This window comes from Periplaneta americana, chromosome 2, assembly GCF_040183065.1.
Source record: "Periplaneta americana isolate PAMFEO1 chromosome 2, P.americana_PAMFEO1_priV1, whole genome shotgun sequence".
NCBI classification, from domain to species: Eukaryota; Metazoa; Arthropoda; class Insecta; order Blattodea; family Blattidae; genus Periplaneta; species Periplaneta americana.
This window is the reverse complement of record NC_091118.1, coordinates 146748541-146765612: the sequence shown is the minus strand read 5'-3', so window position 1 is coordinate 146765612 and position 17072 is coordinate 146748541. Positions and strand designations below refer to the sequence as shown.

The 17072-nt window shown below is 32.6% G+C and overlaps 1 protein-coding gene across 3 annotated transcripts in view; it reads right to left on the bottom strand.

Moving 5' to 3' along the window:
* The window catches only part of Paip1 (Poly(A) binding protein interacting protein 1), a 46134-nt gene that overhangs the window by 24614 nt on the left and 4448 nt on the right, over positions 1–17072 (bottom strand). For 2 of the 3 annotated variants that reach the window (XM_069818630.1, XM_069818627.1), the window contains exons 4-8: positions 11676–11801; positions 8088–8312; positions 7283–7392; positions 4645–4867; positions 305–511 (exon numbers count right to left, since the gene is read on the bottom strand). In XM_069818630.1, coding sequence (XP_069674731.1) covers positions 305–511; positions 4645–4867; positions 7283–7392; positions 8088–8312; positions 11676–11801 — 891 coding nt within the window. The remainder of the gene's footprint in view (positions 1–304; positions 512–4644; positions 4868–7282; positions 7393–8087; positions 8313–11675; positions 11802–17072) is intronic. The other variant, XM_069818628.1, reaches the window with a different exon arrangement.

Below are 17072 nucleotides of genomic sequence, written 5' to 3'. Positions count from 1 at the left end.
CAAAAATCTAGACAAAAGTAGCAGAATTATGTAAGGAACTTAGTGAAATTTCCATGTTTGGGAGTGAGAAAAATAGCAAAAATAGTATCAATCGTGTTTCACATTCCAGTATACAATACCAGTACATTATCACGAGTATTTGTTAAAAGTAAAATTCATTTTAAATCATTGCATTGTTATTTTTCATTAACATAGAAGAAATATGAATCGTTAAAAATGAATAATTCTATAAAAATTGGGTAATAAAGACATTCAAGAAAATAATAGATATTTAAGTAAACATAAAAAACATTCATATACTTACTGGACACGAATTGTACACCTGAGTAGTGCTGGCATGGGGCATAAAGTTGGATGCATCACCCCACCGAATAGTTCTTAATTCAATTACACTATGTATCAGATGGCGAATATTAGGTTCTACATTGGAATTACTGAATAACTCTGAAAGGGAGTGCATTATCTGATTCATTGCCAATGGTTCCTGTGCATCCAAAGGTTGACCTGTCAGCTACAAACAAAATTAAATTACATTAAAAATTAATCCAATATCCATGGGAATCCAACTACATACAAGATGACTTATAAAAGTGTATCCAATATAAATATACTGGAATATAACATGCCATCGAATATAATATGCACCCCAATTTCTTTTATCCCAAAATCCAGATAAAAATACTGGCGAATATAATACGCATCTGCACTAAAACCATTCAAGATTAAAATTATATTATTAAGACAGGTTATATGAACCCTACCTCTAGCTATACAGCACATTCATCTTCACGTGCAGTATCATAACTGGAACGTCCAGTTAACAGTCTGGGTTGATGTCAGAACATTGATTGACAATAACTACAGTCTATACAAAATTAGAAAGGTATTGACAGTTCTCTCTCTCTCACACGCAGGAAGGGAGCAATGTTGTGAAGTTGCGTGGTAGTAAGGTGTGCCTGATTGTGCTGTCTGCCTGCCATGTCAAAACTGAGCAGCTGAAGTGAACTCGTAAATTTGTATCACACAAACTCTTTTATTATTATTATTATTATTATTATTATTATTATTATTATTATTATTATTTACATTCACTCACTCTGTTATTACTTTTATAATAATAACTCTATTATTATTATTATCATTATTATTATTATTATTATTATTATTAGTATTATTATTATCATCATTATTATCTTTATTACTACAAAAGTAATAAAAGAGTGAGTGAATGTGAATATGGTACAGTGTGCAAATGATATGTAGGATAAACCTTAATCAAGATTGGTTTCATGTTATAAATTTGAAGTTATAAAGAAAAGATAGTTTTTAGCTCCATGGACTATCTTACATCAGCTAATAAGTAATAATGTTTGGTAAAGAAGTGTCAGCTTACATAAATATTAGTGTCATAATGTGGTGGACAGCACAGAAAATAGTGGGGCATGTGGTTCATATAAGCCAGGTCCAGGCATTTCAGATATTAGTATCAGTAACAAAGACGAGGAATCAATTAGGCCTATTTCATTTTATCCCAATGACTTAAATAGGGCAAAAAATGATAGTGATCCTATTTCTGATGATCCTACAATTAATCCCTTTGCAGTCATATTGTTAAATGAAGTCACGTTACTCAAAATATGGACAGTGATTTTAAAAATTAATACAGGTAATATATTGACTTTCCGAGGTATACTTAAAATAGAGTTATAGACATCTTATTTTTCCCAGACATGTTCTAGTTTTTTATGCGTCTGGGGATGTCCGGGGAATTGTCTAAATTGCTGAGGTACCTACTACAATTTGCATTTATAAAATGACTCCTTGAATAGTAAGGTTGAAATATGCACTACAATTATTGGAGAGAATGAGTCACCTGATGAAGACAGCAATAATGATAGAGCTTTTGCAGCAGTGACGGGATGTCAGGAATCCATGAAAGATTGTGCATACACAGTTACAAAGAATGCTATTGCTTCAGATTCTAATATTTTTATTAATGTGCCAGGAATTAATTTAATGCAATGTACCTCGTGTAGTATAACTATTAATATTAACAGCAAGCAATTTGTAATGTTTGAATAATTTCGTAAAATTTATTGTATTAAATTGTGTGATACAGCAAGTCTGCTATTATTAGTTGAAATTTATAAGATAGTGCTGCAAAGTTACTTTGCAGAACTAATCTTCAACTGTTTTATTCCAGTGCCGCTAGACTGTTACTTTCAGTTCTACAATTAGGTATGTATTAGTTACATTACGATATGGTTGTATAAAAATCTTATTTTTTATCTTTGAAAAAGCCTCCAGTTTTGCTAAAGAAATTTTTCGAGATGAGTGAGAGATACCTGCTTCTTTTGCATTCATTAATGTCTATTTTCCACTGTCAAATTGAAGCACTTGAAAGAAAGGAAAATTCACTAATTGAAGTTATTGATATCCTTGATAACATATTATGTTTACACTTAAACAAAGATCTGAGCACCGTTTGTTTCCAATAAAGATTTAATTAAAACATGAGGGATTAGAGGAAAAGTGTAATGAGGTTTATGTTCCTGTGCAAAATCTTTATGATTCATGTATAAAATATTTGGGAGCATCCATTTAAGGAGTTTGCATATTTCAAGTGAATGAGTTTAGAGAAGTACCCTCTTGGAAAAATGCATTAGCTTCCTTGAGTTTTGTACAAAATAAGGGTGTTAAGATTGATGATGTGAAGGCTTTTGATTAATTTTGCAATCCGAAAAAGTATGTTAAAAATGAAAAGAGTAAAGTATATTGAAAACAAAGTACATACTAAAAGTATGTTGAAAATGAAAAGAGTAAAGGTATATTGAACACAAAGTACATACTATCTCAACACGTTTGGTCAAAGTAGAAGTTTGTGCAGAACTATATATATATATATATATATATATATATATATATATATATATATATATATATATATATTTATACTTAAACTGGTTCAGTTCGTCTATGCAATTCAGCTCACAATGCAAATATTGAGAGATTCTCTTTAATACAGAGCCAGTGGACAAAAGAAAGAAACTGTCTCTCAGTTAACTCCATCAGGAATATCATGTTTGTGCAGTATAACTTCCAGACTATTGAATATAAAGATTTTCATAAATATCCTCAAGGAAATGCAAAATTAATTGAAATGACAGGCAAGTCAGAAAAGTACAGCAACAATTAAAATAATGTCAAATCTAGTCTAAATCGTTCTCAATGTTGCTACAGAATGTTTGTATTATAACCATTATTACACGTGAACAATATGTCAGTAATATTAAATAGTTTTATTATGCAATATGACAATTCTTATTATTTAATCTTGGTGTCCTAGTTTGTTCTACTTTTCAAACTCAGATGTCTTCGGTTCCAGATATTCCATCTGGTAACCCTACTTAAGAAAAAGTATGTTTTACAGAACCAGGAGGAATAGGCCTAATGAGAAACAACAAAAACTGCTATGAGCAGCGTTGGCAAGGTAATTTACTTGTTACGTCTTTTATGTAAATTACACATACTTTACTTAGCAAAGAAAACTAATTTCTTATGAAGACGTAAAAAAGTGATTTTCTTTTGTGCATTAATATTATAAAAATTACTTTAATTAGCCTACATTACTTATACTATGTTACATTTTAAATTTCAATTTTCTTACATATTTCAGCATGAAATCATTATTGTCTAAAGATTGTTTATACAGTCACCTATTAACAGATATTTATAACAATTTATTTGGATTGGATTTCAAGGTTTTATTAAAAGCTTGAAATTCCTATTAGCGTATTTTTGTAATAATTATAATATACGAAGCGTCAGAGAAATATTTTGACGAGTTATAGAAAAAATGAACATGAATTGAAAATTCTGTGCAACTTTTTCCTTATTCAAATAGTCTGTCTAGCAATTAACAGTAAATGTCTAGCATGTGTTACAAACGTGTACAATATTTCAATGCTTACAAGATTAGGCTATCTCCAAAAAAGGAAAAATACACTTTGTCTTCAATAAATAAGTTTTTTATCTGTTCGTTTACCTGAAAGGTCAACCTATAATACTGTTTATACTAAAGAACACTAGATTTTTTTGCAGTGCATAAAAAGCACTATTGGATATATATTATTTATTTAATGTACCGAAGTACATATGATATTTCCATGCAGATATTCTGCGTCATCATACGAAGTTCTCCGTTCCATTACTCTTTCATCGACTATTGGATATGCCAAGATGCATACGGGTTTTTCTTTGTTACTTCATGGTTCTCTGTTTCTCAAACAAATATTAGCACTTATTTCCCTCACATCCCATATGTAATTTACTGTCCATCTGAATGGTTATCACATCTCAGTTTCCCCCACCTGTTTTTGCTGTTTCCTCTGTAAAGAATAGTGGCTGGCCAATCTTAGCTATTTCCTGGAAACATCTGCTGTTCAGAATATTGGACTTCTACATAATATTATACAAATGTGGAAAATAATCTAAAGGAAAGGGCCCCATTAAGTAATTGTCACGTGATTTCCCCCATTTTGATGAACCTGTGACATAACCACTGGGACAAACTGTATATAAGACTAGAATCACACAAACAAACAAACAAATACGAAGTTTATTCAATTGTATTTTTTTACTGACCTTGAGAACTTGACAGACACATTTGATGTTTTCAGATGAGGGTTCAGTAAGCAATGAAGAAAGAGCTTCAAGTAATGCAGTACCAAGAATTGTTATCCTATCACCATAACCTTTTGCAAGCTCGAGTTGCATAAATAACTCTGCCACAAATAAAACATAACCATGTAATCTCCTTGGATCTGAATGAATGTAAGTTGGAACACGTATATGTTCTTCTTGACACCTGTAAAATTCAAATAACGTGAAAAGACTATATATTTTAGCATGTACAAAGACAGAAACTCGTTTAAATTTCTTCTTTGAATTTCATATTACAAAGAGGAAACAACTATACTTTCATGATACAAAGATGTTAAATTTTATTGTACTATTACATTAACATTGAAGAACAAATTCAATTACCTATATCAATGCAGGCATTATACCTTTTAAATTAATTACCTTCTAGCAAAGTTGATATGGTGAGAACATGCTATGCAAATTGTGGTAAAAATGTAGTACAGTTAAATTTCTTGATTTCTTAATTTTTTCATAAACATAAAATGTTTCTAAAATATTTCCCAGCATCTAATATTAATTCATTGTATTAATTACATAAACAATGTAACATATTGTATATACAAAATGCATACAAATTCACCTCTCCATAATGCAATTCTTCTAGACATTCCTGTTTTCCAGAGACAGTCACACTTTTGTCCCCAGCAAAAATCTGTCTCGGAAATGTCCCTGGTTTTAAATAAACTTCCTAAATTGTCTGTTTTTAAACGCGATTTTATTTTTATTATTGTCCTTAAAAATAGAGATGCTAATAGTTATATTATAAAACATTGTAATGAAGGATTGGTGCCACCAGATGACAGCGACTAAAGTGTTACTATTTGACACAGTTCTCTAATGGATGGTGAGAAAATCGTGCTTGTTTTTCTACACTTTTAATACACACCTGCATTGCTTCAAGCTTGATTTCGATTTAAATGAAGAGTTTTAAATTCGAAAACGGAATTATCTGTTAAGGCAGCAGCATGTTGGGTAGCATTAGTAGCTATTAAGTATGATGAACAGGATGTGTTTTGTATAGTGTAGTCTTTATGAACGTAAGTCGCATCAGAAAGTTAATGTATTGTAAATGATAATTTGTTAAAAAAAAAAAAATCTGTTTCTTTTTTTTTTAACGTGGAATTAATGGCTATACCACCTTCTGCTCATTGTGCCAAACTTCTTTCATCATTGTCAGTGGCAGAAGAACTTTTGTTACCTCAACATGTGGCAACAAAACATAAAAGTGCTGGGGTCACTCATAGTGATTGCTCTAAAGTGTTCACTTATTTGAAAAGTGTTGTCCACAAAAATAACATGGCAACTGCATTACAAGAAGTTACTTTGGCATTCCACATCATAACACTATCAGAGATTCAAGTCCATGGACTGCACATGTGGCCTAGTGAAGAAGTTCTGTGAACCAAAGTTCGCGTGTTCCTGGACAAAAGCCCTGGTTATATGTTTCGTTATATCAGCTATGAACATGATGTGGAACTTGTCAATGTTCATAATCATTTGTAAAAATAGTCTCATCTATATTGATTGTCATCACAAACTTTCCCACGGCATGTCAAAATTTTCAACAATGCTTGGTTCCAGATAAGGATCATCAGAAAAATATATATAACAGTCATATGTTACAATCTTGTAGTATCTTAATTTAATTTAGTATTAATATTATAATAATAGAGCATACACCTCTGGGGTGATGACTAATATGTGCATCTATTATCAGCCAGTACATCTCATTTGATATGTGTCAGAGGAAGAACAATATTAGAATTCACAGTGAAGGGTTATCAATAAAAGTTCATTTGATTCAAGTTCTACTAATTAAAATCAATTAAGCTACTAGTGTAACTCGGGTGGCAGCACATTTGCTTGTTGATCTGGAGTTGAACTTGGGCAGGAGTTCGATTCCTGCTTGGGCTGATTACCTGATTGGTTTTTTCGAGGTTTTCCGAACTGTAAGGCGAATGTCCGGTAATCTATGGCGAATCCTCAGCCTCATCTCGCTATCATCAATTCCTTCAATGCTAAATGACCCAGTAATTGATACAGTAATGTTAAATAACCAAGTAGAAAAAATTCAATTAGTCATAAAAATATAAAAAATAAATCCAAAATTTTAATCAAAGGTTAATTTTAATGCTAAATGTTCAACAGCAAAAGTACTGAACAATTTGAACAGTGGGAGCCAAGTTGTACAGACCCAGAAACAAAATTTGGGTTTTACTGAGCATGCACAGTATGTTATAACTGGATCTTGGATAATTCAGGTGGCCCAAATTTTGTTTCTGGGTCTGTGCAATGCAGCTGAATGAAAAGATAGACAAATAGACCGCACGAACGCGTGCGCACACACAGATATATGTGTGCATGTGTGTGTCTATATATATATATATATATATATATATACTGTATATTATTTGCGTGAACATGCCTAAAACAATGAAATTATGTAACTTTTTCTTTTACAGTGCACAAACTGAAACGAATTTAAAAATGGATACAATATATCTAACCTATGCACAGAACTAAATGATACCACTCAATCGTGAAATTATGTACTGTAAACTAAAATCCTTACACATACCTTGATAAAAGACAACTTCTAAATGTTGATTTATCCCCAGGCGGAAATTCATTATTGAGAAAATTGCAAAGTCTTGCCCCATTGTATCGGAAATTTGGTTCTGTAATTGACTGTAAGGAGAGAAAAGTTAATGTATCTAATAACAGACATAACCAGTACCATATCTACTAGAATACCTACACCCTCAAATAAGCCGCACACCCTAACTTTTTATGAGATAAAAGTCTCTTTAAAAAAAAAAAAACATAATCACAAACATATTAATGGTAACATCACAGCATTAACAATTATTTTCCGTGTCTGTTCCATTTACAATTTCAGAAATAGAGCAGAATAAAGATAGAATTATATGTCGGATGCATGCATTGGATGTGCAGTAGTATTAAAAAAAAAAGAAAGAGGTTCAGTTCGCATAAGCTATGCACCCCACTTTTGACAAGATTTTTCTGGAGAGGAGGGGGGGAGTGTGCTGGGTATTCGAATAAATATGGTAATTATTTCTGTACTCTACGTCATCCATACATAGTTATTTTCTATACTTGTAACTGTACTTATATGTAAAGATTGTTAGTTGTAGATCTTATAGTTTCAGAACATAAACTTGATGATAATGATGATGATGTCGATGATTGTGAAGTTAATATGATGGTGGTGGTGAAGTGATAGTCGTGAAGGTAAGATTATGATAGTAGCAGTAGGATGAGGTTTCATAGATGTGGTGACGGAATTGTTGACATGATAATTGTTATTTTTTATATTTATCTCCTTCTCCTGTATTAATGTAACTATTATAACTACAACATACCTGTTCAACTATTGCATTGACTATGGAGTACACTATATTCTTGTCTCCCAGCCAGAGACTGAAGGTATGCACTAAAGGTGTGATTAAAACATCAAATTTCCCTGGATTTAGTGTCAAATGTTGCATTACTTCTATCAGGTGATTTGTTGCAACTTGTTCTGGTGTAGTCTGAGATGTTGGACTGGCTAAGTTATACCGGAGACAATCACCGCCTTCAGGAGGAGTCTGTAGAGCAAAAATTAACTCTGAGTTCGAAAGAGGAGGAAACATACCATTCTCATTACATTACACTCATTAATAAATTTCAATGATAGCATGTTTACAAACAGCAACAGTGAGCATCCATGTGCATATAAAAACAATTGTAAATGCAAGCATATTAATAGTGAAACATATGTAGACAATTTTGACTATAGAATTTAAATAATAATTGAGCAATGAGTGCAATGAAAAGTGCAATTTAAATCACAAATACTTTCTTCATTATACACTATACTAGAATTAACGAATGCTTGTACTTCTGACAGTTGTATGTGGAGCCGCAGGGAGGAGTGCACTTTTGCCGCACTGCAGTGAGAGACAGACAGGACAGCAGATTTCAAATTCAAAACTACATCTTATCTCACGTTGCATTAAATTAGGCTCCAATTCTAATTTCTAATTTAGGTATCTTGAATCTAAGATTGTTATTAGAGCTGTGTGACTAAAAGACATTGTCGCAAAATTAATAGTAGTAGAAGTTCACAGAACTACATGTAACAAATTTTGATTGATCGATACTATCACACTACTAATATCACTACTGCCACTACCATACCACCACTTTTAATAATAATAATAATAATAATAATAATAATAATAATAATAATAACCTTCTGAGGGCTGGATAAGTTACATAAACGAATTATGTGCTGTTATTCTTTGAAATAAGTATTTTTGTTCCTTTTTAAAGTACATTTATTCACAAAGGCCTAAATAATTATATACCGAAATAAATGAATTCGTAAACAAGTAATATGGATTTAAATTTGTATTTGCAGGAACGAAACCACACTTCAAATTTTGACTGTTTACGAGCAAGACTGAGAGCCTCAACAATGAACGAATAAGGTTAAAATATGCGACATATTTAATATTTCAATAATATTGTTGTAAAACCGGTACATGAACATTGATAATCTACAACATATTTCCATACTAAAAATATAAAAATAAAAAAGTGGCGCAGAAGATCTCATGTACTAATTAATTATGTATTTTCTAAGAAAATATGAATATACATGGCGGCAAATGGCATCCTTTTTAAATGAATCAAGGTCCATGACTGCATTTGACTTTTCCGGGAGTTTCCAGCAGTGCATCTGAAGACCCAGCTGGTGTGTCATCTTTCTTTTCTTTTTCGTACTTTTCCTTGCCAATATTGATGACAATATTTCTGGCAATGTTTAGAACAGCAGCAGTTCTCTCCAACACTTTAAAATCAATTAGTGGACCCTCATTCTGTCTTTCTAATATTCAAAATAAGCCCTAAGAGAGCATACTATTTCACGGGCTTGGCCACAAATTGGTGTTTCTTTGTTCAACCTTGCAGTTTTTCTTTTCGGAGAATGAAGTTGTGGCTGCCCTCTTTTACCCTTAAGGCTTGACTGTGCCATTTTAAATTTAAACTTAAAAAAAAAAAAACGCGTGCACACATACACACAAATAACTTTCTACAACAATTACTATGAAACACTGAGTTAAAAAGGCAGAATATTAAATGATAAAACTAAGAACAACGAATAGTGAAATGCCGTCACAGAAAACCAACCGACTCATAAACCACGTGGGTATATTTTGTTGAACTGGCACTGCTTCGCATACTTGTTAAAGGTTGGTTGGTGGCAGCAGGGTGAGAGGGGAAAGGACTGTGAATCTGTGATCGGGCAACACTCGTTGCTATGGCAACATGCCCCCACCTCACTCATAATATTAACTGTCCGAAGTACAAACATTCGCTAATTCTAGTATAGGTCTAAATAATGACTCTTGGAGACACTCTACATTAAAAAATATAATTTAGTGAACAGTTATTTTCACGTATATTTCCATAAGCTGTACAAATTTTTCGAGAAATACTAAGTACCTCTGCTACATACATAACTAATGCATGCAGATGTTTGCTAGAAATCAAACTGAGTGTTTGTGCTTAATTTTAAACAGCAAACTCAACATAATTTATTATGAGTAGTGCCTATTTAACTTTTTGAATCCCAAATCTTGAATCTGAAATTTTCAATGTGAGGCATGTTTCTACAGTTACCGATTGTTACTGTGACCAAATATTTTAAGATACAATCTTCAGTATTATGTATTAATTAGAAAAAAAATTAAAAATATATTTACAGCACTTTCGAGTCAACTGTCATTTTGTGCAAATTTGGCCTAACTTCCTTAAATAACATACTTTTCGAGTAAAAAAAATCATATTTCAGTTAGAAAGTTCCTTGGAGAACATATTTGTTTTCATGATATATGAAGAAAATTCGTCGAAGAATTTAGCAGAGAAACTGCACATTAATAAATAATAGCATACCAAAAGCCATTTTTTTTATCACAATAGAGATAGTAGAAACGTTTACTTCCATGAATATTTGAAAATATAGAGCCACAATTCTTGCATTCAATTATTTTTAAATCACAAACCAAAAACAATGACGTCAATCAGTAGGCCTACAGTCACTGTTTTTATATAACAACACACATTTCCAAGATTAAAATACAATATTCTAGTATTTGTGACATAACATTACAATGAAATTCATACCTCAAGTAATTACATACTCAACTTAATTCAAATATGGCTACAAAACCATAAGATATATATTATTCATCATTAAGACTGATTACAGTGTAATGCCATTCGATTTCTTGCAAACAAAGAAAAAACTTACTAGGTAAACATACAGATCTTTTACCTTCCTGTTTACAGATGCAGTTACACAGTGAATCTTACACAGTTTTCAATAAAAAAAATTAATTTATTACATAAACATCAAAAGTATTGTTAACTTAATTAAGAATACTCCTCTTACATATAGATGTTTAACTCATGCTGAAATTCAAAATGTATAATTTAGTATATATGAAGGAAAGTATTTCAGAAGATCCTAGGCTACTGTGTGGGGTAACGGTGAAAATATTTAAGGATATGGTACTGTAAAAACATCACGACAACATTGTATTTGTATAAGTAATATTCTCTCTGAAAATCTTGGAGGATCTTGTGAATGAGATTTCAAAGTATTATTAGATGTCCTGATATCAGTCATCAGAACTCTGACAGGAACGATACTTCAGTGGTAAACACAGCTAAAATATAGATGTACTATTCTTTGTATTATATTTAATTATAACTTCATAAATTACATATATATATATATATATATATATATATATATATATATATGATGATTTTCTACATGTGCAGAGAAAATTATTATTTTACTGCATATTAAGCACAAAAGATCTGAAAAAGTTAACCAATGATTACAAACATCAAATTAACTAACACTTCAAACCATGCACTAACTAGTAAGCCTGACAAACCTTGATGACTGAACAAGGGGTTATTGGTGACCAATTAGAATAAAGTCTGCCTTGAAGGTTTCCCTGTCCTAGTGACCAGTTGGGGATGACTGGCATTTGGACAGGCAGCACATTTTGATGGGGCACCTATAAATATAATATAAATATAAAGGGAGGGTTCAAAATGGTGAATTTTTCTTTTTTATGCCTTTGCTATGATTACATCGTAAACAATAATCTATATAAATATTAAAGTCCTGCATCAACTGGACCATTCTCAAATTACTGCCTATACAAAAGCAGAAAAGGGACCACTTGGCAGTGCATGATTCACTTGTCTTATCTCCTTTTCACTGAACAATTTATGGATCTGCTGCATGCTAATGTTTAAGGATGTAGACAACATAAACACAAGATGATGTTACGAGGTTCTGTCTTCTATATTCGTAATTCTATGCTTTCCTGAATATCTAAGCCAGTTTTGTTGTATTCATTATTTTGTGCAGTAGTACTCGTAAGTTCAGGTAGAAGTAGGGGTCTGTATTATTGTATTACAATTATTGCTATTTATTTATACAACACATACAATTTTATTATTTTTCATCATGAGAGAGGACAGTTCCAGACCTGAATTAATTTTCAAACCACTACAACAATATTCACATTCAGATTTACCATCTGAAATAGCCGATGTCGTGACAGAATATTTCAGTGCTCCTTTGTTTGGTGAGAGTATTTACTGTGAATATGATAGCACAACAGATACATCTGTCATAATATGATTCTCAACAAGCAGGTCGAATCTTTTTTCTTACAGGGTATAAAGTGAGACTGTTTGGTGTTGCTTATGAGCCATTAAACACATTCGTACTACATGTGATACCTGAAAAGGTGCAAATACAATTGTATCCCTGTTACGTCACTTACTTCAAAATGTTTACTTGGTGAAGAAAATATTGAGTTCCATGCACACAACTGCATAGATAAAAATAAAAACAACACTTATGAGATACCTGATGTACTGAGTGACGACAAACAAAAATAAAAACTGCAGAATTTCCTTCCTTCCTGTATAACACACAATGTTCCAACCTGAGCTTTACTTTTGAAAGAATGTGTGTTCAACCATTGATGATGTTATGAATGTGGCAAAAAAAGCTGTGCATCTACCAATTCCATCATCCCTATAGCAGTTGGAACAGAGTCAGAAACTTAGAACTGGCAGAATAAACTACAGGCAGGAGTGAGAAATATTTGCCTAATCTGACACAAATGCACCATTTTGAATTCAGAGAAGATCGTTCTGGTATGGTGTATGCTAAAAAATTCCATAATTCAAAAGAAGTAACCTACAGCATTATTAATGGTGGCTTGCCCTCTGACTTCAGAGAACTTCATGAAATAATTAAGTCTGATTAGAAATGGCAGAATAAACTATAGGCAGGAGTGAGAAATATATGCCTAATTTGACACCAATGCACCATTTTGAATTCAGAGAAGATTGTTCTGTATGGAGTATGCTAAAAAATTCCATAATTCAAAAGAAGTAACCTATAGCATTATTAATGGTGGCTTGCCCTCCAACTTCAGAGAACCTCCTGATATTATTAAGCCTGAAGGACTTACATTAGTTTGGATCGACAAAATAATGTACTTCTTCAAAAAAGAAACTAGACCTTCCTTTCATCTGTTCTAAGACGTGAAAATGACTCCCACAGAGGCAACGAAGGGGAAGAAACGAAAACCATCAACACCAAGAAAATTTACTAGATTTCGCCTCACCTGTGGCTACTGTAAGGAGTTAGAACATCGAGATCAGATTAGTTAAAGGGTATACAAAGTATCCAAAATGCAGACTTGGGCAGAAACAAAATGTGACTAGACTACCGGTTGAGTTAGCTATAGTTAGTGCAATATACCAGTAATTTGGTAAAAAGAGGTCTCCAAATGGAAAAAAACTTACACTGTGCATTTATTATTTCAAATATTTACTATATATTTAGATATTTGTGAAGGAAAAATATTAGTAAATATGAAAAAAAAAAATTGTGAACACTGTAACTTCCCAGTAGATTAGTAGTATTTACATTCAAACTTAACAGACCTTTTAAGGGATGTACTGTAAAATTGACTTTTTTACATAATGAAAGATCTTGCCCAGATCAATATAGATTGCTCATTCCTATGTTAAAATCGTTTGCACTTTGAAGATAACAACTACCAGGATCGCCACACGCCCGCTGTGAACGAACGCAAGATGGCAGTATGGTCACAAATACAATTCAAATGGGAGTTATGACGTGACTCCTTATGTAACAACTAGATGGCAGCATAGTAAACCTGACAAAAGTTGTTACCGTCAAAGTTTATAACGCAGAGCAATCTGGGTTCTTGTTACTTTTAGATCTTTAAAATGCTTTGGAAACAGATTCTTTCATTCTTATTACTTCAAATACATATCAAGGAATATTAAAATACCATTAACTCAATACCTGCCAAGTGGTTCCTTTTCATGAGCATGTACACATACACTCACCGGCAAAAAAATCAGGCCACCTACTATTTCTTTAAAATTATAGCATTTTTTAAAGAATTATAGGTGTGCTGGGGCTCATTTAGTCATTCATTTATTTTGTGATACGTAACAATATAATACTGAATACGTAATAGCCAACAATGATCTGATAAGAAGATTTGTTCTTCTTGCAATATTGTGTCTAAACTTCTCGGACTCATTTCAAGTCAAACTGAAGAAGTCTACAGATTGGTAAGCTCTTCTGAAGCAGTATTGGAGTACTTCATTGTAGACAAATGTCTTGTAAGTCCTACCGATTCAGCAAAAGTAGTTGCATTGATAGAAGATGGGAATAGTCAGTGTTATGTGGCTGCAGTTCTTGGGATTCCTCGATCGACAGTACAACAGGTGTCCATCACTTTAGAGAGACAGGAGGTTATTCCAGGAAACTCGGTTAGGGAGAAAACGAGTAATTTCGGCTCATGACGACCATTTTGTCCTAAACACATTAAGAGATCACCATTCCACAGCTTTTGAGACCAGAAGAGCCCTCCAGAAAATAAGACAAGTTAACGTGAGTGAGAGAACTGTAAGAAGATGTTTGGATGAATCTGGGCTGAAATCCAGAAGACCAGCTAAAGGCCCAGAATTGCTCCAGCAACATCGTGTTGAACGATTACTTTTTGCTCACAATCATGCTAATTGGAATCTGGGAGAGTGGCGATGAGTGCTCTTCACAGATGAATCAAGATTTAGTTTATGGTCTCTAAATGGGGTGAAAGAGTGTGGAGAAGAGAAGGAGAACGTTTTTCTCCATGTACCTTCAGTTCACATGGTGAATCAGTAATGGTGTGGGTTGGCATTTCGTATGAAGCTCACACAGAACTTGTTTTCATTAATGGATGTGCTTTGACTTCTCCAAGATACATCGAAAAGATTCTAATTGAACATGTGGTACCATATTATGCCCCACTGATTGGTGAAGAGCTCCTGTTAATTCATGACAATGCCTGCCCTCATGCTGCAAGAATCGTGAATGAGTTCTATGAGAATATCAATATCCAGAAGAATCATCACCCTGCTTCAGTCATGATTTCGTCAAGCTCTATTTCTTAGGGGGCAGGGGATCAAAATATCTACTAGAGTATACCAGGAGATGGCAATGGGACCAGTAGAAAAAAATCTTTGGGCACACCTTGCTTACAGATAAGAAATAAGCTTCCACCATGACTCAGCATTGATCTATAACATAAAAGTCAATGCAGAAGTGACTTCAGATCTGTGTACCAAACTCCATTTCTTCTGCTGATTGAACATGTAGCAGCCCCCCTTGAACTACAAGCTACAGTCTGTACTTGAAGACATGGTGTGCACCCAAACGCTGAAAGCAGCGAGAGAGCAGTGGTGAATTTTCTCATTTCGAAAACTGATAGTGATGTATGTGTAAAAAGAGTTCAGTTATCACATATTGTTAGGCAAATTAAAAATATTTCAAGAAATGCTGTATTATACTGAGTCTTGTAACAATATTTAAGTCCATATTGTGTAGTTCTTGCAAAACTTTGTAGATGACAATTAACTTGAACCAAATATTTTTGGGATATATGTTCTATACTATTTCTGAAAAATTAATTTAAAAAATAGTCAAGAAGAAACTCCTTAGAATCGATTCTGAATAAAGCAGCATTTTATGCAGTTTTGATAGCTACATAGGTTTCCAACGATCTTCATGATGATTTTGGCATATAAACTATTACATTTTATATGCAAAGTTTCCAGCTGAATTGACCTGTAAATATAAATTTATAAACAAAGCCTGAGTAATAGTTTAGGACAAAAGACTGTACACATATGCATGAACATACATAAGACAGCATTCATGCCAAAAACCATTTTTATAGTATTAGAAATGTTCACAATACGAAATTCTGATTTTTTGCAACACCACAATACTTTCCCTGTACTTCTTACACTGGGAAAGTAACAACATCCACAATGTTACATGCTTGTACTACAGTTCTATACCTAAAAGGAAAACAAAAAAAAAAAAAAATGCAGCGGGTTAAATCTGAACCCATGGCAGCAGATATGGGGTTCATAGTTACACATTTTAAGCTTCACATTAAATATACAGATATCTAATCTATATTAGATTTATAAGTTCCGTGCAAACAAGATCATATTATATGTATGCATACATTTGACTCATTTCTAGACAAGTGTAACAGGTGTTTCATACAGTTTATATTTATGTACAATAATAAGAAAAAGTGTTCAAGTTTTAAAGTTCAATTAATTATTCTTTTATCATAACATAATTCATGAGTTATGATCATCTGCACCATCGATATCAAACATCAATAATTGCCAATGGACTTCAAATTTGAAGTCCTATCATGAATTTTGATGCAAAGTAGGCAGATACATTCAATTGAGAATGCAATAAAAAAAATTTAAATCTGAAGCAATCGGTACTGCATTGTAATTAAAAATCAATCAATTATAGTTTTATCCAAAAGCAATAGTTACAACACTGTATTGTAATTAAGAACCAATCAATTATAGTTTTACGGTCTTACTAATAAAAACTCTATATACAGACATTTAACTGTCTTATACTTATACAATGAATAGCTCGTTTATAAGTCGTGTGTAAATTCCTTACTAATAATCACTACATACGCCGTATATAGCAGTATAACTGTTACACAGTTACGTCATAGTTTCGTCATTACTTCGTTACGAAAGGTAATAGAACATCTGAGGTTCTCTATTGCATCCGGTAGAACGCTCTAGTGTGGCATGTCAAGTATCGATAGTACAACTGACTCTAATCGATTACCACATTACATTTTGGTCAAAGAGTACAAGCTACAGCAATAATATTCTAATTATTGTGTGCC